Here is a 24,618-nt window from a genome sequence, read left to right as displayed (position 1 = left end):
GCCCGGGTGGGAGTAGCAAAAAATAAAAAAATGAAAAATTCCACCCTGAAGGATGCTGTTTGTGTGTGTGTGTGTGTGTGTGCGTGTGTGTACTGTAGATGGTGTTAAATATACTAGTGACAAATGACTCGTTCTGGGCCTCAATGTGCATAAGCAACATGCATGGATATTTAGTTAAATAAATAAGGTTTTTAGGGTGTGTGCAAGGGCATAGGGGGTGCACTTTCGTCGTCAGAATTAGTAAAATTGTGAAAAGCTGGGGGGGGGGGCAGCGTTGTCAGAATGTTGTTTAAAAATTTGTGGAAATGCAATTTTCTTTTTAGGGTATATGCCAACTCTGCCATGATGTTGACGGGAGTGACTAGTTTAAAAACGTTTGGTAAAAGCATTTTGTGGGGGTGCACCATTTTGGTGTGAATGGATTAGGGGGTGTGCTGTTTAAAAAAGTTTCGAAAAAGCTGTTCTTAATTTTCAGGGCGTGTGCAAAATCTGTCGGGGGTACCTAGCTTAAAATGTTTAGTAAAGGCTTTTTTTTAGGGTGTGTCAAATTGAGAGGGGTGCGCCAACACTTTTGGGATGTTGGATGGGTTGCGTAGCTTAAGAAGTTTGGGGTGTTTGTGGATCTGCCATAGGAATGTTGAAGGTGCCAAGGATGTTTTTGTTGTGGCGTGTGCAGTTGAAAGTGGGTGAGGCGTTTTTCTTTGGATGTTTAAGGGGGTGGCTTTGGGAAAAGCATTTTTTTTAGAGTATGTTAGTGTGCCATTTTTATCAGGATGTGGATAGGGGAAAGTGTCTTAGTTTGCCTAACGTGTGTATTTTTGGAGGGTTTATGCAGTTGAGGGGGGGTGCGCCCACTATGGATGTTGAAGATGCTTTTTAGCTTCAAAACATGGGTAAAGCTGTATTCTTTTTAGGGTGCCAACTCTGTCAGGATGTTGAAGGTGGTGCGTGGCTTGGTAAGTTTGTGAGAATCAATTTTTGGGGGTGTACGGGGGAGAAGGGGTGCGCCAAGTCTGACCTAAAAAGTGCATGAGAAGCTGCTTTTGTGAATGAGGCCCATTGTTGTTCACATTGCGGTCATGGCTGTCGTTAACACACCCAAAACGTAGACTCGCTTTTCCCATCCGTCCTTAACGAGGTGCATGAAATTGTTTTCGAAGCGTGCAGGAAACGACTTTTGCGGGCGCGTGGTAAAACCCGACCACAGGAAGTTTTGCATTTAGGATCGGTCAGAAAGGGAATGATCGGCAGCTTGTAAGGTGAGAATGCAACTAATTCATGTTTTTTTTTTGTTTTCTTTTTTTTTATACATGATGCACAACATTCACTTTCACGGGCTTCCTATAGATAATATTTTTCCAAATTATTTGAAGGCCTTGCCAAGTGAATTTGTTTCTTAATACATTTCACATGTTAGAAGTTAGTGCTGTCACTAACGAATCTTTTTACAATTGATTATCCTGTCAAGTATTCCGGTTTCAGGTGCCACATTAAAAACTGTTATTGACTGGCTGGCTGATGCCAAAAAGTGACCTGCCGATATGGCAAAGTGTCACTATTTGGCGACAGATTCCCGTCCCAGAACCTGATCCGCCTGCCATCCCATGCCCAAAAACTTTGCCGCACGTGCTCTCCCCCACGCACAAAATAAAAAACAGCTTTCCCAAACTAAAGGTACGCACCACCTTCAACCATCCCAAAGGAGTTGGCGCACCTCTGTGCACACTGCACACCCTGAAAAACTGTCTTTCCACAACTATTAAAAGTGACACTCCTAGTTCAACACCTTGACATAGTTAGCGCACCACTTTTCCCCTGCGCACACCTAAACTTATGCTGCGCACCACCTTCTCCTCCCAAACGTTCGTCACATCAAATGGGCCTCTCGGGACTTGACTTTTGGAGGCAACTTTTAGAAAATCGCATCTTTTCATTCCGTATTCACATAAAAAGTCAAATGGTGCGCTAATGACCTTTGATGCGCAGTTGCCGTAACAATTTGCAGAAGAATAATGCGAGGCAGATGCGTGTCATGCTTCTGTATGCCGAGCGGGAGTGCTCAGGCTATGAGATAATGGCACACAGGACTGATTCTTCGAGCTGCTCTGGTGTGCGTGAAGCCAACCCCCCCCCCCCCTCCCTTTTTTTCCGCTCAATTAGGGTTTCTCAAGGTCAAGCATATCTTGTCCAAGATAACTTTTGTTGACATTTGTGGTCCACACTTTTGCTGCTATGCCTTTTTTTTTTTAATTCTTAGTTGGGGGGGAGGGGGGGTGGTAGTTTTTTCCAACCCAGCTTGTAAACTTCTTGGCTGAAGACACCATTATTGTTTCTTTTTTACCCCTCAAATCGGATCCACCGTGCGACAAGTTCTCCTCCAATTGCTTGGTTTCGCTAAATGATGTCTTTATGGATTTCATTCGGTTGAATCTGTTTGTGTGTGTGCATGTGTTTGGAGGTAAAAGCAGAGAATGTCTGTCAGCGTGATGTGTGTGTGTGTGTGTGTGCGCGCATTCCGGCCAGTGGCTCCGGATCTCCGCGCAGCGCGTCGCAACTAATCCCGCCTTCCTGTTTTCCTGCAGAAGTGAGGCAGAGAGGAAGTGCAGATCCGCCGATTAGGCCGATAAAAGTCACAGTCCTCTTTTCCCAAAAAGCCGACGAGCCACAGTCACTGCAAGCAGTTTTTGTTGTTTTGTTTTTGTGACTTTAAATGTGTACAAAAACAATTGAATGTCTAATGGGGTGTTGTCTGCCACTATATCACTAAATACAACGTCAGATTTATTATTTTAGTTTATTAGACAGCACAAATGCTTACTTGTAAATTTGTAATCTACTTTAGGCACGCATGTCATTAGAATTGCTTCGACAATGTAACTGCTACATAGATAGACGTTTCACTTCAATGTTGTCAGCGCAATCAAACTTAGGGCTGCTTAGCCTTGGCGGAGGTCTCAGCCCTCCTGCGTGACAGTGTCTGTTTTGTGTCTGAATGGACTATTGATCAGGTTGAGTGTCAACAAACAAGCATAAGAAATTTCACCCTGAGGGGAAGCATTCAGTCTCCTGAAAGCTTCTTGTGTTGCCGCAGTCACCACGTCTGGCCTCCGCAGCACATCATTGTCACCTCGTTTTGTTTTTTTGTTTTTCATGACGACACCTGAATGCAGCATGGCACTCGTCACGTTCCTCCCACTCAAACCATTCCCCCGTCCTCTTCTTCCTTATGGCCCGACTTTCGAATTCGTCTGCTGAAATTACAGAGTAATAAATGAGCAGTCGGCTGCCACGGAGACGGGCAGTCTGGCGGGGGGCTCCTGTCTGCATGGTGGGGGGCTCCAACCTCCAACAACATTTCTATTCAGTGAATACCAGTGTACGGCTTGTAATAGTAACACTGAGGTATTGTAAGATAGTGGGGGCAGCACGGTGGATTTAGCGGTTAGCAAGTCTGCCTTACAATCCAGAGATCCAAGTTTGAATCTCGCTCATTACAAAAACATTCATGTTATGTTCATTGAAGACGCTAAATTGTCTGTAGGTGTAAATGTGTTTGTCTATACTGTAAGTGCCTTGAGATTGGCCAACAATAGAAAATGGACAAATGCGTGTAAGACGGCGCTCGTCCGGGACTATTTTGGGCTCTACATGCAATAGTGAAATGTAAGTTAAAGGCTGTTTTGATTGGCCTGAAACATTGCGACATGGAAGCATAATGACAGCCTTGTAAAATCACTGGCTTGCTCTACATTCGCCACACACACTCGAGTGGAACATGTTGTTTTAAACTTTTGACCAAACATTGAATGTGTTTTTTTTCCGCCTGTCTCCAAAATATAGGGTTAAAAATGTACTGCCATTGGGAGACCAAAATTCCCCTTTGCCGGAAGAGTTTTTTTAAAATAGTATTATTCCTGAAACTGTTTTGTCTTTTGGAATTCCAAGGCTTTTAAAATCAACCCAGAAGATAGAAACCCAAACTGTTTAAAAGATTCAGAGATTTGTTTCCAAGTTACATTACACATAAAAATGGATGCTTCAAACCAAATTGCAATTTTCTTTTGTTTTTTTCCAGTCATGGGTTCCTGAGACTTTTTTGTGGTTCTACTCCTGATAAATGATCCTACCAAATGTCATGTTGCTAAGTCAAACTGCCTTCATGGGCTCAATTTTCCCAACAATCATAAATGTACTTGTTTTGTAGCAAGTAATCAAACGTCACTGCTATGCTCCGCCCACACAGGAATAAAATGTTCATTCTTGGAAATATCATGTAGTCCATTTTTCTAGTATATGTGTTTCAAATTTGGTATGAATAGGACCTAAAATAGTAGTGATTTCGCTTTGTCTTTGAAGAACCCTTGAAAGTAGCCTAAAATGGCGATTGCAAATCAAAATGGCGGACTTCCTGTGTCTTTCCAGGCATGGGTTCTTGAGACTTTTTGGCGGGTCTAGTCATGGTTAATGGTCCTACCAAATTTAATGTGACAAAGTCAATCTAGTTTCAGGGGCTGGATTTTCCCAATCATCAAGAATTGACTTGTTTTATGGCAAATTATCAAACTTTGCTGCTATGCTCCGCCCACACACAATGACCATAATTCCCATTCTTGGAAATTTCATGTAGCCTGCCTTTCTAGTATATGTGGTTCAAATATGAGAGCAATAGGATTAAAAGGGGCCGATTGTCTTTGAGGAATCCCTGAAAATAGCCTTAAGTAACCATTTCAACCCAAAATGGCTGCCTTCCTGCCGACCTTGTGTGTTTTCGGGCATGGCTTCTTGAGACTTTTTTGGAGGTCTACTCATGATAAATGGCCCTACCAAATTTCATGTTTCTAAGTCAAACAGTCTTAGGGGGCTCATTTAAAAAATAAATAATAATAATTCTACACATTTCTTATGGAGCTTTCCCATGATTTTGCTGGACATTTCATCCCCCATTGAAAAACTCCAAAACTTCAGAACCCACGTCAGAAAAAAATAATAAAACATGTTGCACATTTTGTTCTTTGGTTTTCTGGAACCATTTTGTGATTTCAGTCATCTTTACGTTTTTTTTTTTTTTTTTTAAGTTTATTTAATTAATTAATTTGTATTTATTTATTTTGTATTTTAATGCAATGTTAACGTCAACGCTAACACCAATGTGGATCTACTTGGCTGCTCCTCTTCGTCTGCTTCCTCTTCTTGGGTTCATCACACACACTGTGTGTCTGTGTTTGTGTGTGAGGAGAAAGACTACCAAGTACTTCCGGAGGTCAACAGATAAAGGAGGCCAGCAAACATTAAACTGCGCACACACGGACAGCTGTTGCTGCTGTTGCTGCTCCAGTTGTAAGCGTGCTTATCTACGTTTGGTCCTCACTCTCATGACACATGTTCAATGTAGCGAAAGGCAAGGTGACGTTACTATCTGTCGTGTGTGTGTGTGTTCTACACTTCAGTGGTTTACGTAGTTAAATTTTAATCTCTGGAAACGGTGTTTACCTGCTAGAATGAGCCTAAAACGCATTACTACTTTTTCCAGGTGAACTTCATTTGACCTTTTGTAAACTTTTAAATGCAGTTTCCAACTGTGCAGTTTTTGCACAACTTGCTGTTCTGGGACATGAAACTGAAGTACAAGTACGTCATCCACTTCTATGCCTTTCTGTGGCTCTTGCAGTGTCTCCATATCTTTCTTGCAACCTGCTGATGACTTTATTAGCCCCGGATTTTACTATCTTTTGCTATCTGCTCTTGCATCTATCAATCCCAATATTTTAATTTTGGCCTGTTTTACTGCCCACCTCCCCCACAACTCACAGGATTTTTCCACTCTCACTTTTGGTGACACTTCAAGCCAGGGTCACCAACAACCACAGTCGCCCCTAGGCCTGTTCTAAAAATAGCTCACCATTGGTGGAGCATTGTGATTTTCTAGGAATGTTGTAGAAAATTTGAAAATGTAAAGTTGTGAACACCAGCAGAAATTTATAAAAAAAATCAATCCATAAATAAATAAAGTGTTGCCTATTGATAGTTGTCTGTTTCGTAAATATTGAGATAAAAAGCGTCTTCTCATAATGAATCTCATGTTAATGACTTATAAAGGTACTTTGAGCAAAATTTTAATTTCAGAAGTGTGTACAATCAAGTTGTTATTTATTTGTATGTTTAATGTTCAGTTTTTTGAACAAATAAATGTGTGTAAAATCAACATAGTTTAAAAAAAATACTTAGTCATGAATTTCGCTGTTCGGTTTCCTTTTCTATATTGTGCACAGGTCAGTAACTGACATTTGCCTTATTGCCGCCAAGGGGCAGAAAGCTCTATTGTAACTGAGCAACTTATTGACAATTGTAACAGCTCCAAAATGCATTGAATTCATAACATATGCTCTGAAATTATTTTATTCAGCCCACTAGTCTGTGTTCGCAGCCCAAGGTCGGCATGTGAACAGTATGGCTGCATGGTTAAGACCCACTTATTTAGACATTTCAGGTATGAATTTATGGCCACCCCTATATGAGTCATGGTTTCACCCTGGCCACCCCAATGAAACATTTCTGTCTACGCCCCTGTTGCCGCTTGTACCAACTTCACGGCTTACAAAGTTATCAAAATGTTTTTTTGTTTTGTTTTGGAGAAAAGGGGTGTAATGAGGTGCGCCACCTCTGTTGGATGTTGTTGGAATGGGTGCAAGGCTTAAATAACTGGTTGCGAAGAAAACCGAGCAGGAAATAAAGATGAATCTGTGTTAAAAGCCAGGCGGAGGATGTGGCTTGCTCACGTTACGAGCCAGCTTTCCATCCAACGTGTTCTGCATTCTGTTAAAACTCTGGATGCCCCCCAAAAGCGCCAAATGACAGCGCTGAGACACTAAATGTTGACGACGGTGTCGTTCCGAGGAGACTGCGGCATGTCGCAACAGGGAAGCTGAGCCAAAATGGCCGACGGCCCGTCTTCTCATTGACTGGATTAAAATTGTGGTCGCGCTCGACTGCGCAAGTCATCCTTCCCTTGCGTTTCGTATCGAAATGATCCAGACGCTCATTTTCTATAGCGCTTGCTTGTCCTGTTCTGATTTTAGTGCCACATAGATCTCAAACGGTTTAAATTGATTAAAATGCTAATTATGAAAAAAGGAAACTATTTAATATTGAAATGAAAGAAGACCCTGGGGAGCCCCCATTGCGCCCGCAGACCAAGATTTATTGAGCTTAAATGATTTTACACGCACACGTACACGTACACACGTATGTAGAGGACCACACAGCATGTGCGACAACACGGTCCAATGAAGCACACATAAAGCCTAACATAAGACGCAAGCACTTGAAAAGCTGCCGACCGACGAGGATACTACGACGGCCACCACCCTCTCCTCCCGGCCTCTTGACCTTTGACCCCACCCCACCACCACCACCACCAACCCAGCGTCTCGTCATGCCTCTCGTCTCGCCGCATGAAGCTCTCAGCGCCCGTCTGTCTCTCGTCTTCCTCACGTCACTTCTTTCTCTTTTTTCCTCCCCTTTCTTCTTTTGTTCCTTCCTTCTTTCCTTCCTTCCTTCCTTCCCTCCTCTCGTTCTCGCAGTCACAGAAATGTGTTGTTCTACTTTTTCCTGGTCCTACAAATGCAACTTTACCAGTCATTTACAAAAAACTAAGTTAGTTAAAAAATGATATAAAAGTTGATTTAAAAATGTAGTAATTACAAATAAATCAATTCATTTCAAAATCTATTTACAAGTCTAAAAAAAACTATAAAATGCTTATGATAAAAAAAAATACAGTTCATGAAAATTCCCAACAAAAATACATCAAATTTGTATTTAAAAAGGAATAATAAATTAAATAATAATTATAATAATAATAAAAAAATAATTAAAAATAAGATTTAAAAAAAATGTATATTGAAATTATCTAAAGAAAGTTAAAAAAAAAAAAAAACATCCAAAGAAGAAAAATAAAAAATATCAGCATTCATTTTTAAAAGCTAAACAAATGTTTTTGTAATTTGTTGTATTAAAAAAATGCAAATGAAATGAAAAAAATCTTTATCTTTTAAAATATATTTCAAAAGATATACAAAAATGCTGTTTCGAAAATTTAAGCAGTCATACTGAAAATAATTGTATAAATATTTTTTAAACGATTGTAATCATTTTTTAATGAATACAATAAAAATTCTACTTATGAAAATAGTCAAGAAATCTAGTTGAAAACTTCCAACACAAAAAATAAATATATATATATATATATATATATATATATATATATATATATATATATATATATATTCCTTCCTTCCTTATATATTTCCAATAAAAAAAAATTAAAGCTTTAAAGTATAATTTAAAAATGTAAACAAATTTAAAATAAATGAACACAGTTAATAAATATATTTTTTAATGTAAAGATATTTTTTTTATAATGCTGTCTCCAAAAAATAAATGGTATTCATGAAAATGATCAAGAAAAATAAAAAAATTATAGAGGTGGGATGCGTTTTCTGCAGCTGCTCGTGTTGGCCAAAGTGAATTAAGACTTTAAAATTTCAAAGATGGCGCCCTGGCTGAAAAGATAGGGGGGCGTTTGTTTGGTATGTGTGTGGTGGGGTGGAGGGTGGCGCTGTTATGTGATTTATTAACATAATAAGAGCCCCTCTTTCTTCATTTGCACACAAGCTCTAGTGGGCTCACGGACACACCCGATTTAAAGACCACATTGTCCAAGCCGCCCGGGGACCCCTTCGCTCAAGGGGGACCCCCTCGCCGGCACTCTGGGGCCTGGGTGAAGGGTTAGCGCCTCACAAAGGAGGCCGGCCGGTCATCTAGCCGCCACTCCCACTCACCGCCCCACCTCCCTCCATCTCTGTTCCCTGGCTGCTCCTCTATTTCAAATCAATCACACTGGCTTTCACATTCAGCCCCCCAAGCCCACTCCCACCCCATCCAAATGAGTCGTGGTGATTTTTGTCCAAACATTTGAGGCATCACTCCAATTCGTGTCATACAAAATAATTTATAAAGGCAATTTGTGTTACCACTTGATGATATATACATACAATATTTTATTATTCTAATATATTCACAGGAAATCATAAATTCAGGCACTTCCTCCAACTTCTTTTTTCTCTTTTCAGCACAAGAGATCCTGAGATTTAAGACTTTTTGTTTTAAATAAGCAACACAAAAGTAAAATAATCTTATATAGAGAGATTTATAATTAAAAATCGCTTCTTTTTTTAACATAGTAAAATAAATCTATATTTTTTTTTCTTAAAATAAAACGTCTTTCAAAATAACATTTGGGGAGGGAGGGGCATCCCTTCTCCAGCTCCTTGCGGCATGTCTTCGGGTTTTAGTGCCGCGCTTTACCAAAACGTCCCGGCTGTCGCTGCCCAAAGTACATCCGTCCTCAGTGCTCCATAATTATTATTTTTTTAAAGTCCAAACGTGGCCACCAGCTCAAGGGTCTTATCGGAGCGCCGTCTTGGGGTCCCTGTTGGGGCGCGCATCCTTGTAGCCTAGCAGGCACGGCTCGGTGGACAGCGCGTCGTGCGTGAAAACAGAGTCGTTGTCGGATGAGCACGAGCTGGAAGTGTCCTCGCACGATGGCGAGTACTGCTCGAAGGGCGTCGACAGGTCCAAGTACTGTACGGAGACACAGAGGATGCATGTGTTAAAAAGAATGATAACAAGAGTGGGCTAACTCCATTTTTTGAAGTAACAATTACAATATACGTATGTGCTTTTATTTCCACAAGTATCTGTACTTCGACTTAGTACAATATGTGAGTACTCTCCAGGAAATAAACTTTAGATTGTTCTGCTGCAGAATTTTTGGACTGCGGCGCTTTTTGGACCAGCATTGGGCTCATTTGTGGCTACTTTGTGATGCAGAGAACATCTGTAGTTCATTAACAAATCAATAACATGCAATTGCTTCTCACTTTAGACCCAAAACATTTTGTTTTCTTTTTTGGGGTTTTGCACCGAATTTTACATCCTAGTGAAAGAATCGAGGCCATCTGGCCCGCACGTGTGCTGCCAGGAGTGGGCAAATTTGGGGGGCTTAAGGGCTACATTTGGTTTTGCAAACTGACAGATGGGGCAAAGATGATGCTGAAAAAAGCCTTACTGTATATTATGTATTTTATTAATTAGATTTGTTTTTACATGATAATTTGACCCCAATTGTTTGGTAGAGCAAAAGTAATGAAATATTAATTATTTTGGGTCCACCTTGTTGCTTCATATGTCTAAGCTAGCCTGCAGATATCTTAGTTTTAAACTAGTTTGGCATGGCCTAGTTGGTGTAGCCTAACTCATCGCTAACAGACACAGTACGTAATAAATTAGATCTTAGTTTGTCTTAGCTTCCCAGTAAGTATTTATATTCCATTTTGGCTTAGCTCAGTTTAACTTATCCTCATTAGCATGACGTAATATTATCTGTGCAAGTTAGTGAGCAGATGCCTTTAATGACTTCACAAAGATGAGCTAATTTTATGCTTTGCCCATTTGCCCATGTTACACAGCAAAGACCCTAAGAAATTCATCTTAGTGTAACCTGGTTTACACTTAGCTTAGTTTGTTTATAAGCTCAACTTGGCCGATGTTGTGCTAATTTGTCGCTATTGTTGTACAGTAAGGAATTAAATTTAGCGTAGCTTGGTTTACGCTTAGCTTGTGTGTGCAAGCTGAGCTACCCTAATGACTCAAGGTAGCTTTGCTAATATTTTGTTTATTGACTTTGTCCAAGCAGATTTTACAAATGTTATTATAGTTGGGCTTGGCTAAAGCATATATGTAATGAAGTTTGCTAAAATTACCTCGTCAGATATAGACAGCAGCACCTTGTCCAGCTCCTCCACCAGCTGTTTAAAGGTGGGCCTCTGGGTGGAAACTGCATGCCAGCACTCACGCATCATCATGTAGCTTCACGGGACAAAAAAAAAACAAAAAAAAAAAACAACCACCACCAGTGATAATATTAGAAAACAGACAAGACAAACCAACATCTTGCCTCTGGCAATCTTCTAAGCTTACAGTTCATGAGTGCAGTTGGAGGGCTTGTCCATGCGATGTCCTTCCTTCAGCAGCTTAAAGAGCTCCTCGACGGGAATACCGGGATACGGCGAGCCCCCCAGGGTGAAGATCTCCCACATGAGCACACCGAACGACCACCTGCCAAACAGTTGCTCGGTTTTAAAACAGCCAAAACATTTGTGGCTGCTGTTGCTGTGTGGTGCTTACACGTCACTCTGATGTGTGTAGACCCGGTCAAACAAGGCCTCGGGTGCCATCCACTTTACTGGCAGGCGTCCCTGCATTGGGCGGGTGGCGTACAGACACAGATTAGAACTCCGCCCCCTGGGTTAGCGTGCCAACACAGCTGCACGTATTTAAAACTACAACTTCCATTGTCTGACTGTAAGAGACACGTCCCTGCTAAAGTCTGGCCAAAGCTGCCACCCCGCCACCCTCCCCACGTTTGTAATTACGTCCCATTAAGCTGCCTGCCAATCAAAAGTTAAACATCTGACTTCCGTCTTGAAGTACAGCAAAGTACAAAGTGGCTAAGGAGGAGCCGAGACTCACGTTGGTGGTCTTCTTGTAGTAGTCGATCTGGTGGACGCCCCTGGCCAGGCCGAAGTCTGCAATTTTCATCACGTTGTCCTCCGTCACCAGGACATTTCTGGCTGCCAAATCTCGGTGGATGCACTGTGAGAACAAAAGCCAAGGGAGAGGATGGTTTAAGACTTCCCATCTATTCAGATACATTAAATAAAAAACAAATGAACCCCATATGAGCAAGCACTTCGCAACGGAGGTAAGGAAAAACTCCCTCTAACTAAGAAACCTTAAACACAACACAGGCTCTGTCTAGACAGGTTGGATTGAAATGGAGAGACAGAAGACGGTTATCTTCAATTGACCTGACATGCAGGTTTTTGGGATGTGGAAAAAAGTACCCGGACGGAACGTCCAAATTGCACACAGCAAGGCTGAAGTCAAGATTCAAACCAAGAAGCTCATAACTGTGAAACAGACATGCTAACCAGTAGCCCTAGGTTTAAGACTCAACTGAATGGTCAATGTCTGTTCTGGTGAATGTCAACATACAGATGGAATTTTACTCAACGCAAATATCTTAATATAGAAAAGCATGCGTTTAAAGGGGGGTGGGGGGCAGTTTTGAAAGGCACTGTTTATTTGACTTGAATGGGTGTCATTAAAGCTTATTTTGGTTTTCATTCGAAATAGACTCAGGCTTTTTGCGAGACCGGCCTCGGTTTGCGGGCCTCCCCATAATGGAGGGTTACTTTCAGGCTCTGGCAGTGGCCTCACAGCCCAGAAACCCGATGCCTCCGCCCAGACGGTCTGTTTGCTAACAGATTTATGGCGGTGCTAAAAGGGACAAAAGCCTGAAGATGGCGGGGACAGACAGATGGATGGAGGAGAGTAAACAGGACTTGAGTCTGAGATGGCGGCTGGCAGACAAAGAAGCGTGTTGATAAGTGAGAGCAGAGAACATTCTGAGAAAATAACAAAAAAAGAAAGGTGGGGGGGTTAAGAATATTGCCAAAAAAGACCCATCTGGACTATTGATCTTAAGGCAGTTTGCTCATTTAACACCCGAATATAGTGTAGATTTTGACTGTTTCAGGGCATCCAATTTTGAACTTTCATATACCCATGTTGTTGGCGACACTTCCTGTCCAAGCTCACAAATGCATTCTAATGGTTGCATTAACATCAAATACCACAATGAATGTCCCAAAGCCGCCGACCAGAAAACATCTGGCATCTACGCTACACAAACAACTTTAAAGTGTCTATAAACAACAATCCAAATATAATACAGTGTTGCCCCACTGTTTTGTGGTTCATCGTTGAAGCAGGCGAGTTTTGATGTTAGGGTAAAAGAAGGCTGTATAGGTCTCTCTATATCGCAGATTTTCACCTATCAGAGTGGCTCTGCATCATATCCACCACACTAAACCAGCGTTCACTGTACTGAGGAACTGGTTAAAATCTTTCTATATCTTTGGGAGGAAGAATGAAGTCCAGACATACCCTTTTCGAAGCGAGATACTCCATCCCCCGGGCCACCTGGTAGGCGCAAGACAGCAAGTCCTTGAAGGTGAGCTGCTCCTCAGGCACCTTGGTGACGTCAAAAGTGTAGTCCATGCCCGGAGGCCGTCGCGCTCGGAGGTACTCACGCAGACTGCCTTTCGAGGCGTACTCCACTAGTACATACAGAGGTCCTGGTTTTACAGGTAAGACCACAAAGAGAACAGAAAACTAGGTTACTTCTGTTGTTGTTTGGGATCAAATGTTCATCGCCTCAGTCCCTTGTTCGGAGCGCAATCGTAGGTCTAACTCACCGTCCTGAGTGCAGACTCCAAGCAGGTTGATGATGTTCTTGTGTTTGTCCATCACCTTCATCAGCTCCATTTCCGAGATGAGGTCTGCAAGATCTTTGTCTGTGGCATCGTCTGTAACAGTAAAAACAAACCTTTAAAAAAAAGCTGACTTAAAATAACTTATTTTGAAGTTAAAATTTCTAGGGTATAATTTTTACCTTTAAGCATCTTAACTGCCACTGTGGTGGCTTGGTCCGGACAGTCTTTGTTGATGCCGTAGGCCTCGGCTCTAACCACTTGGCCAAAGCAGCCTTCCCCCAGAGGTTTCCCCAGTGTTAAGCTAGAGGAGAGGACAGGAGTTGGTTAAAAATAAGTGCGTCCAAATGAAAGTTGTACACAGCCATAATTTGGGGCTCCGATTTCTTCAAACATAGGTTCCTTTTTAGGTCCCCTGCATGACCAGAGAGCTACAATTTAAAATCTTGTGTCTGAGTCTTGGGAACTAAATCCGTGCTGAAGACAAATGTCTCAAGATGCAGCTATTTGGCATGACAGATTTTAGCACAACCTACAATGGAAGATGTCATTTCAGGTATCTTACTTGTCCCTGTGGAACTCCCAGTCGGGGTCATGTGGTAATTCAAACTCCATCACTCCGGCTAGCATGGGAGAGCAGCTGGATGAAAGGCGAGCCACCCTCATCAAAGACGCACTGGACTTCCCTGACGAGTTTGAGTCTACTGAGTACTGAAACAAAGCGGCAACTTTAACTCTTACTCTTGAATCATGAAGACAAACTTTTGCCGTGATATGTACCTGTCGGCGCAGCGGGAACTTGGAAAGCTTTTGGACCGGGAGGGCATCAAATGGCTCCCGTCTGGGGTGGACTTGCATCCGACACAAAACCACGATGACGATGGCCATGATCAAAGCCAGAAAGCCACACGCGTAGATGATAATATCTGTGTACTTGGTCTCGATGGTGTCCATGGAGTCTGCGACTTCTTCCTCTGCAGGAAGAGTTCATAAGTTGTTGACACATGGCGCAGAAACGTTGTCAAATCTGCCAAGAATGTTTTTTTTTTCCTTTACCCGAAAGTACGGTGAGCCAGGCTGACTGGTGTGTAAAACCGATTGAATTTCCAGCCAGACAGGTGTACTCTCCTGCGTCTTCCATGGTGACTTTAGACAGGTAGAGCACCTCTACCTCAGATATGTTCAGACTGCCAGTCTACATTAAACGCCAGAGACAAAATAGAGGTTAGCACCAACAACGTGGTGACAAAACAAGATCATAGACATAAAAACGTCACCAACCTTAAGAACCTGGACGTATGGCGTCCCGTCGGGACCGTATCGGCTGCCGTTCCTCTCAATGTGTTTGAGCCATTGGATGTGTGGCTGCGCATCACTGTAGACTTTACACTGGAACTGGACGTCACTGCCCACTACTGCTGTGGTGTTGGCCGGTAGACCTGCCTGCAAGATGGGCCTATGGGGGGAGCGCTCTGAATGGAAAAGAGGGTATCAAGAAATGAGCAAAGCTCTAACTGGAGCTACTGTCATTATTTTGGGTTGAAAAGTGATTCAAGGGCAGAGTTTCAGAAATACTGAAAATTGGGGCATCAAAACTATCCTGTGCTACACTTGTCGAAAACTAGTCATACTTCAAGGAATGACATTTCTGGATGGAATTCGCCTCCAATGGCAATGCCAATGGTATTTGTCAGCTGGCCACCGGGGTCTCTTTGATCAGCAGTTAGTCTCGCTCTCTGATCTCGTTAACTGTCTCGTTAGTCCTCTCCCCCAGTCGGCCAGGAAAGGGAAATTGACCCCGCTGTGGACGGACAGCCAACAAATGAACAAACAAGCCCACTGCCCTCCTCAATCTCCAGTCACAGGTCAGGTAGAAAACTGCTTTGGACGCCTGACCGTCCACATCCTGTTCGCCATTACTGACGCCAGGCGCCCCGTCACCTTTTACTCACCCCACCACCCCGATTATCCTCCCACTCACACTGGAGGCTTTCATTTGGAGGCGTGATGCTTTTTCCACAAGAGCTTAGTAATGACCGCTGCAGTGGCTGCCATGAATATAGTCAGTCAGATGGCATGGCTTGAAATTTAAACTTTTAAGATCTAATTCGTTTTATGGACTTACTGTTTACAACCTCAGCCCAGGGAAACATTACTTTTTAGCATTTTAGCATGCACAAGCCAGTTCTGAAGCTGTTAAAATGTTCTTCAAGACACTCAGTCAAGAAACGTTAAAGGAAAATCCCCCATGGACTGACACAATTTTTTTTAAATCTTACCCAGGACATCAAGGACGTAGCTGTGAGAAATAGAGCCGTATTTATTTTCCACCATGCAGGTGTAATTTCCTCTGTCTGAAGGCACAACGCTCTCCATCACCAGGCTCCAGTGTTGATGCCTCAGCTTGCAAAAAAAAAAGAAGAAAAAAAACACCAATGAGTCTTACTGTAGACCGAAGGTCAATCCAAAAAGGAAAGAAATTTGTATTACCTTGATGCCCCCGATTCGGTGCTCGCCTCTAAACTCCCTTCCGTTTTTGAGCCAACGAATACTGGGCATCGGGCTGCCCATGGCTGGGCAACGAAATTTCACCGTGTTGCCCGCCGGAACGGCATACAGTTTCTTATCCATACGTTGGGTGTGGGTCCAGTAAGGACCTGTAAAGACCAGACCACAGAAAAGGTTACAGCCTACAGGCTACAGGTGGACTTAAAAGCTCATTCGGAAGCTACACTGCAAACCACTAACACACCTCTAGAAAGATAAACTTGGTCATTTTCGACCTCAGATGATGAGTCATCCAAGCCGTTGTCCTCGTCATCATCCCCTGAACCCAGTGAGTCTATTAAGTAAATAAAATGAATGGTAACTGGTGCTTTGTGAGGGCATGATTTAGTTGAGTGACAGTGTCTTGTTTGGATACAACTTCACTCTGTACAATGAAGGTAGGTTTTGGACTGGTTATTTACTTTGCGTCCTTACCGGTCACGGTGACGGTGAAGTTCCGCATGGGTCCTCTGGTTCCACGGAGAGCGCACATATAAACTCCCGAGTCCTGGTATGTGATGTCAGAGATCTCCATGGCAGCACCACGGATGTTGATTCGAGGTGTGGGCACCAGCCGGTTTCCTTCTTTGTACCAGTTGACCGCCATGCCTGGCCGAGTGGTCATGTCACAGTGCAATTTCAGGACATTGCCCAGCTCTAGGAGGAGATGCTCTGAGTGGTCCTCACTCAGATCCCCAAGAACGTCTATTTGGAATTAACACAAAAGGTTATGGTATCACTACCACCAAAGATAACAATGCTGTTTGATAGCACAACTGGACAAAAACTACTTGTACAAGCGTGATTAAATCTAGCAGACCAGTCAATGGGTTACCCCTTTATTTAACATATTAAAGCCAGTTGGAACCTCCCCCCATTATACCTCACCCCCAAACAATGACATCGCCATGGAGATGAGGACTGCCTGGCCAACCTGACCTCACCACCCACCCCCACTCCTTCATTTTGTTGTCCCTTTTGTGGATCATTGTGAGATGGAGACCGATCAAGCGAACACCGTGAAGCTCCCTGCCCTCTTGGTTCATTTTAAACAAACAGAAAAGGAGGCAGGAGGAGAGAATGAAGCTAATGAACATGTCGGAGTGTGACAGTAGACCGAGCGCAAACCCGAGGTGGGTGGTGAAGGTTCACTGGAGATCTGTAGGTCTTACTTTCTTACATTCTTCTCACATTTATGATGACAGTGACCATTTAGAGTTAAGACGATTGTCAAGTTTTGCAAAAGCTTACATGCATGACGTTACCTTGTGGGATTACTGTGTCCCTCATGTCCACCAGTTTGGAAATGATGGTACCTACGCAAGAGCGTTGTGGTGTTACAAATGAAGGCTATTGATTGTTGGTTAGACAAGGGTCATAGGATTATGTTTTACCTGGCAGAACTTCCAGCCACGCAGACCTCATAGCTTGCACGGTTTTCCCTCTGTGTTTGCTTTCGGCCATGCAGATATACTCGCCTGCATCCTCCAGACTAATGTTGGACAGATGCAACGTGTTCACCTTTGACACGTTTTTCTGCAGGGGCTAAACACAAGGCAGGTTTTAGCCAGGTGACTAATTAAGAAGCTACAAAGGCACATGGTTTTTGCTGATCTCCACTCACCGTGAGGGGTCTGAGGCGTGGCGGCCCTTCTTGGCCCCGACCCGGCCCCCCAAGCTCCGCCTTCAGCCACTGCACCTTGGTGGATCCCGGCCGGTGGACTTTACACAGCAGCTTCGCCTCACCAGTCACAGTCGCTGTGATGTTTTCTGGGTATCCTGGCACGATCAGAGGTCTGGAAATCCGAAGCTCTGGCGAGTGAAAACAGATGAGAAATGTTATAGGTACTGTTAATTCAGAGTCCTAATGATCCTGACCTGAAGGCGTTAAGAAGAAAACAATTGTAGCACATCCTGCTGGTTTTAGTTGGCCCCTAAAACATCCGGCATCAGGAGAACATCATGTTTCTACCCGATCGAGGCCGCTTAATGCCACCAGGAAGTAGTGATAGAGTGCCCAGATAACCTGGCTACTATCGTGTCACCATCGGCCACAGTGGCCTCCATTCATTGGGTCACTCGCTCCATTCATGTGCTCTCCCACTCGCTCTGCTCGCAGCATATGCTCTCCCCGGCCGGGGACCTCCATTACCGCTCAGTCACTCAGAACGAGCAATTTTCCAGGGCAATTTTCTGTTTGATTGCTTCCTGCAAGCGCTTAGTGAAAAGGCAATCTGTTCCCCTGTCAGAGTGAAGTGCGGGTCTTTTTTTTCACTAACTGCCCCAAAATACACACACTACTAATGTACTCGGGAAAAAAACGCACAATTGCAACATTGAGCATAGAAGAAAAAAAAATGCAGACTGCATGGAAACACAAATCAGTTTGTTGGGTCGCCACAGTCCGAAGACTCATGCTAATGAACTTGCAGGGACAGGGACGGCCGTGCCCTGCCGTTGAACTTGCGGCGGGGTGTGAATTGTCACCCAGAGGCGAGGGGGCAAACAAAACAAGGCACAAACACAAACAAACTGCTAGACAGGCGGCCGGGCGGCGGGCTGGCAGCGCAACTCGCCATCTAACGGACTAAATTGTGCATGAATTCAAACGCAAAGGCTGCCGAGTGTCAAAACAATAATCGAGTCTGAATCTCCAGAGCGGCTTTCAAGTCAAGCTGTCAGAATAACGAGCCTCTCGGTGGTCTCACTGAATAGCTTGACCAGCAGATGCACCCCCGGGGGGGAAAAAGGCCAGCTCAATGTTAAAGATTCTTTGGCACGGTCACTGCTCCTTGATGTTGCCCCCGCCATTAGGACCACAAATAATCCACTTTTTTGTTTCTGTTTTGTACCAACGAGCACAGACCTCTGCCAAGGCAAAACAAACTGCTTTTGGACCAGTGAGATACCCATCTTCTGCGTTTCCTGGATTATATCATTAACTGAGATTCATACACATGGACAAAAACTCCTTGACCTAGACATTTTCCCACACTTTTGCTCATGTCGTGAACATTTTTGTAAGTCCGTTTGTAAAGTGTGTTTGTGTAAAGTATTTAGGCACATTTTGGTTGTGTTCTTTCTTGTGGTTTCCAGATCACATCTGATTTCTACTCTTCTGCATTGGCCTGGATTGTCATAAATTGAGATTCGTGCATTATTCCCTTAGTTTCCTTCAGTCCAACAGCCACGAAAAACTTCTTGATGGCGGAAACGGCAACAAAATTGTATAAAGACAAGACTGTTCTTAAAGATTTTGACGATGGACCAAACCAAGTTTCTTTTCATGAAGTATTTCAGGGTATTCCCTTTGTGTTCCTTCTGGTGGGTTTTAGATCACACGATTCCTTTTGTCCAACATTCATGGGAAAAAGTCCTTGTCGGAGGCAATGACAGCGAGACCATAATTAAAGATTTCAACAATGAAACACTTCTGTCAATACTACTAGCGGTTAAGTACATTTCCGTCCTTTAACTTTGAATGAAATATTTAAGGACATTTCGGGTATGTTCTTTCTTGTTACGTTCTTTCTTGTGGTCTCCACATATCACGTTCCTGGGGGAGGTTGGAATGCATCCTAAAAGTCTTCGTCTATCTATGATCTTCACTCGTCTGTCTTGCAAATAAAGTCAGGACGCCGTCTATGGAGCAAGCCCCAGCTAGCCTCGCCTTAGGAGAGAGAAAACCTACGTGCTTGATGCCCCCCAGCAAGCATCAACATTGTCTTTTGTCAGTCCTCTCAACAACTATAAAAATAAATCCTTTTATTTCCAACTGTGGAAAGCGTTCAAGTTTTTTTTATTTATCCACAGTTGCCCGCCTTACTGCTTTTGGCACTTGTTTGAAAAGCATCAATGAGAAACCGGTCGGAAGAACACCGCCCTATCCCTCCCACTACCGCCTTCCTCCTCTTCTTCTACTTGTTCTTCGTCTTCCTCTGCAGCTGGCATGCGACCCGGCAGACTTGCACTTCCGAGCCTCGGGGCTTGCGGCAGATCAGGTAGCACTTTTCACGGCAGCCAAAACACACTTTGCCCCTTTTGTGCTCACCATCTCGCTGGAGGTGAAGGTACTTGGAATTTACAGTGCAACCACCTAACTTACTTTGGAATTCAACTAAGGGGGGAAATAACCCCCCTAGTCCCTCCAATGTATTAGCTTTTTGCCATGCAGGACTATCCAGATTGTGGTTTAGTCAAGGGACTTGGCCGGAAATTAACATGTATTTAATTAAGGGGTGGCAGTATGTTGGACTAGTGGTTAGCATGTCTGCCTCACAGTTCCGAAGTTCTGTGTTCGAATCTCGGCTCTGGTCTTTCTGTGTAGAGTTTGCATGTTCGCCCTGTGTTGGTTTTCCAGCTTCCTCATACATTCCAAAAACACACATTGGGTTAATTGAAGACTAAATTGTCCTTAATGTATATACAGGTATGCACCCTGTGATTGGCTGAGTCCATGGTGTACAACGCCTCTCACCCAAGGTCAGGTAGGTAACGCTCAGCTCACCTGCGACCCGAATAGATTGAAAAAAATACTGCTGCTGATCATCCAAGTGCTGCAGTTGGACTCCAACCAAGATTCATAAAGCCAATGGGCACAACAACCGCCGAATCAACAAAAGTAGTAGCCGTCCTCCTTTCTCTTACCTTTCATTCTTCCCGCTCCGTCATGGGATCTGGCTGAGAGTCGGTCCGAGCAGCAGAGCAGGAGTAGGCACAAGGCGCAGACCCTTGCCATCCTGATCTTCTCGAGGCTTGTACAAAGGTTGCGACGTAAATGCGGGAAGCCCGGAGTTGGCCTCACACGCCGGCTTCTGGCATCGGCAACACTGCCAGTCCTCGAATCTGGAACCTGTGGAGGCCAAACAAGAATAAGACTTTACTGAAGGTACTCTGCACAATCCAAACTAAAGAGTGACTGTTTGGACTGGGAGCAGCTGCATTCTTAACCAGATGTCCAGCGAACTGCCCCGCTCGTCCGTTCCGTCTTACATTGTCCAGGGCTCTCCCCCTGCGTCATGAATAAGGAGTGGGGCTGTTACCGCCTGTTGTTTGTCAATGGACGGTGCTAAGGGCCGGCCCGGGATAATGGGCCATGACTGGGGAAAACACTTGGAACTTGCCAGGGAGACACGGGATATGAAGGTCAACATCGTCTCTCGCTTGGTTCCATGCCAATTTATCAATCTGTATACTTTCTTGTCGACATTTTCTGTCAAACTAATGATCGAATGAAAATAATTTTTCTTTGATATTTAGGTTAAAGAAAATACCTCATCTCTGCAAACAGTCTTGATGAATCAATTATTTTGTGTCCGTGACGTCTCAACATAGAGAACTCTCTCAAATGCAAATTCTGTCTCGAGTTATCTGGCTTTACTATCACAAAAGACAACAACATGTAAATGAACAAGAGATAAACCGGCACCTTTTGGATCTCTCAAGCCAATTACGATTTCTGAACATGACTGCTTTATTTCATTTTGTGATTTCCTTCAATAAAGAACACAAAACGAGCATTATCATGTATCTAAATTGAATTTTTTCTCACACGCATTTCATTTTAAATGCTTTTAAGTAACCTACACGCCACCCACAATGCAGGACTTAAAAAATAAAATTCCAAACCCACATTCACAACTTTCTACTTGATTGTGTATTTTTATTTTCTACTATCGTCATATGGATTGAGCATTCAACATTTACAGTCAGGCTTTTATGGTATGAAATCAGTGCTTAGTGTGTGGTACAAAACAACCAACACAGTCTAAAACTCTAAAATCTCATACTTTTTAAGGGTTCGGGAACCGAGCTGAGTTGCAAGCATCCCTCTTTAATTACACTTCAAGTTGTGAGGCGTGTAAACGTGCCAAAAGTCCAAACTCCACGCACTGCAGCCACACACGCACACGCACACAAGCGCTCTTCAGCCGGGTTCAATGTCTAAAGCACTCATTTGTTTGGTTCTATCTCGCAAACAAGCGTTGCGTTTCAACTGTAATGAAATTTAAAAGATAGTAGATGAAGCGTGGAGCTTTTTTTTTCGTTTTATAGAAAATGAATGAAATAACACATTGAAGCTCATGTACCTCTTGTTTCCTTCGGCTGTTTTTTGTTTGTTTGTTTGGAGGAGGAGAATCACTCCTTATCCCAGTCCTTGAATATTGAAATCCTCATTAGGCTCATGTAGTCCACTTGTGTCTCTTTCAAAGAAAAACAAATTTCAAGTTTCTTATGTGGGCTCTTGTATCCGCAGGCTTATAAATCCATCAGAATCACCATCCACCGTATCCCCCCCTCGAGTGGCGACAGCTGCCGGGGCCCTGGTGCGAGGATCGGGGAGAACCACTCAAAGTACATCCATGGAGGGGGCACACAAGGGGAAGGTGGTCCTCCTCTCCCCGGTGACCGGCGCGACGGTTATCCGCTTAGCCCGGGTGAGTCCCGTTCTGACTTCGGCGCCTCTTTTTTTTTTCCAGGGGGGCTGAGCCGGTGCGTCTTTTTACGCAGCGTCCTTGGTGCTCCTTTCTTTTGCTCTTCCTCCAACTGCGAGTCGCTTTACGCGTGTGAAGTCTCACCCAACCTCCGCCAAGGCTTGAGTTTAGTTACTAGTGAGGGTGCCCGAGTGCGTCCGTGCTGCAGCTCGTCTCCAACTGCACTGCCGCTACACCAGCACGCAGCCACAACAACAATGGTGTGAGTGGCTGGGGGAGGGTGTGTTTGTGTGTGCGTCAGTGTGTGTGTGACAGAGCGAGGGGAGGGTGCACTTCTGTTACCCCCTTCCTCCCTTTATTCACCCCCCTCATACCTCCAACGCTAGTATTAAAAATAAATAGAAAAACTTCAACCGCAATACCGGTACATCTTATTTTATGGTCTACTATATAAAACTTATTTTTTTAAATAATTTTGACTTGAGTTGTCTGGTCGCGTGCCCCACCCGCCATAAATCGGGTTATTAAAACATTTATTTTTGACAAGTACCCATTTATGGCGCCTTAATTGCTCTTTATGCAAATATAGCATAAAGGGAGGAGGGGGGACGGTGGTGGGGAGGGGTGGATGGCACTTTGTGGAGAAGACGCATCCAATTAAGTGGCTTTATTGAGTGAATGCTTTGTGAACTGCCTACATGTTTTAATTGCATCAGTAAAGGAAAAGAAGGGAGGGAGGGGGAGACGGAGTAATCCCATTAGACCCAACTCTTTCGGGGTTTTTTTAAACTGCAACTATGATTTATTTTTATTAATATTATTAAAACATTTTTTTACAATACCTGATAGAAATATTTACAAATTAGCAGTATAACCACAATCATGAACAATCATAAATATTGTTCAAAGTATACCTCTCAGTGATACATTATCTCATAGGTGGTACCTAATTAACTGACCCACAGGCTAATGGACACCTGATGATAATTTTTTTTCTGGTATGAGAATGCACGTGGGGAATTAATATCTTGACTAATAAATTTATCACTGCTCAATGAATATGAATAGCTATGTATATAATAACGATAAGCCACTAATTATGCAATTGGGGGGGGCAATTATTGATCATAACTAAATACACTAAGTTACACTAAATAGTGTTTTTTTTAAACAATTACAATACAACTATTATAGAAATAAGAGAATACAATTCCAATTTTAAAAGAATGAAAAAAAATATTTAATATTGCATACAAATTTTAAGACTAAGATATGTAAATAAATAATTTTATTGTAAGAGTCAAGCACATTAAAACATGTTAAAATAATGTATTATAAAAAATTTCTTTTTTTTTAAGGATAATTATGTAACTTTATTTTTAGCCATCATTTTACTGTTTCTTTTTGTCATTTGAGTGTGGCCATAAACTTCTCTACGACTAAGATTGTATTTTCTCATATTAAATGCTGGTTAAACATAAATGAATAATATTGAAGTCTTCAAATGAATAAAGATTTTTTTTTTTAAACAACAATATTGAACAATGCAAGGGTTTTCAATGAATATAAAATAATATTAAAGTACACAAACATGGACAAATACAAGAGATGAATGGACACTTAGAGTAAGTTGTAACAATCTCCCAGCGGGGAAAATGGCTTAACATCCCTACAAAATAAAAAAATAAATATCTCCTCTAAAATTGGCACACCACACAAAAGTGTGTTTTTTAATAACCTAGAAAAAAGTGAATAAGTACATTTAATGAAGCTTCAAAATTGTGAAAAATTAAGCCGTCCGCTCCTCTCTGCCGCGGAGGGCGTGTCTGCTGCGAAACCACGACCCGCTCAACTGTGAGACGTCAATCAAATGGGTAGTACTTCATCTCGCATCTTTCATATCTGAAGCAGAGATGCATTTTCGGGGTCTTGGCATAGCTAGCTAGCTTAGTGAACGTTGCAATTGCGCCAGCTAACCGCTGATGCTTTACTTTACCTTACAGGCTCTTTCAATGGCTACTGTTGCTATCCGCAATGCATCATGGGCGATGAAGTCTTCCATCATCATTGTCAAACTCTCATCCTGGAGACAAGATGATGGTCATAAATCTCAAGTTGGTATTACAGTGTGTCCTCGTAACAGGCTGTTTTTTTGTTATACATCTCAAAGGTCAGTTTATAAAAAAAAGTGCTGTGTTGTGTTCAGGACAACGCCCCCCCCCCCCCCACACACACCACCA

General features: G+C 43.0%; 1 protein-coding gene across 1 annotated transcript; it reads right to left on the bottom strand.

Annotated features, from left to right (window-relative positions):
- Positions 1-8,994: 8,994 nt before the first annotated feature.
- On the bottom strand, positions 8,995-22,611 carry fgfr4 (fibroblast growth factor receptor 4). Its single transcript, XM_077546852.1, has 21 exons — positions 22,034-22,611; positions 20,592-20,796; positions 17,569-17,756; positions 17,339-17,489; positions 17,210-17,260; positions 16,380-16,649; positions 16,150-16,239; positions 15,888-16,054; positions 15,677-15,800; positions 14,679-14,869; positions 14,454-14,592; positions 14,178-14,371; positions 13,963-14,108; positions 13,580-13,701; positions 13,383-13,493; positions 13,072-13,262; positions 11,593-11,715; positions 11,248-11,318; positions 11,041-11,178; positions 10,824-10,929; positions 8,995-9,642 (listed from the first exon to the last, which is right to left on the bottom strand). The coding sequence occupies exons 2-21, from the start codon at positions 20,680-20,682 to the stop codon at positions 9,466-9,468; spliced, it is 2,841 nt and encodes a 946-aa protein (XP_077402978.1). The 5' UTR covers positions 20,683-20,796; positions 22,034-22,611; the 3' UTR covers positions 8,995-9,465.
- Between the last annotated feature and the right edge of the window lie 2,007 nt (positions 22,612-24,618).

Source organism: Vanacampus margaritifer, chromosome 16 (genome assembly GCF_051991255.1).
Source record: "Vanacampus margaritifer isolate UIUO_Vmar chromosome 16, RoL_Vmar_1.0, whole genome shotgun sequence".
In the NCBI taxonomy this organism is placed as follows: domain Eukaryota; kingdom Metazoa; phylum Chordata; class Actinopteri; order Syngnathiformes; family Syngnathidae; genus Vanacampus; species Vanacampus margaritifer.
The sequence above is the reverse complement of the archived record's forward strand: the minus strand, read 5'-3'. Positions and strand labels throughout refer to the sequence as shown.

Coding starts and splice junctions, on each gene's coding strand:
- fgfr4 (XM_077546852.1), bottom strand. CDS start 20,682: ATGGCAAGGGTCTGCGCCTTGTGCCTACTCCTGCTCTGCTGCTCGGAC. Junction 16,240..16,379: donor CTTCACCGTCACCGTGACCG/GTAAGGACGCAA, acceptor TTTACTTAATAG/ACTCACTGGGTTCAGGGGAT. Junction 16,055..16,149: donor CCAAGTTTATCTTTCTAGAG/GTGTGTTAGTGG, acceptor TGGTCTTTACAG/GTCCTTACTGGACCCACACC.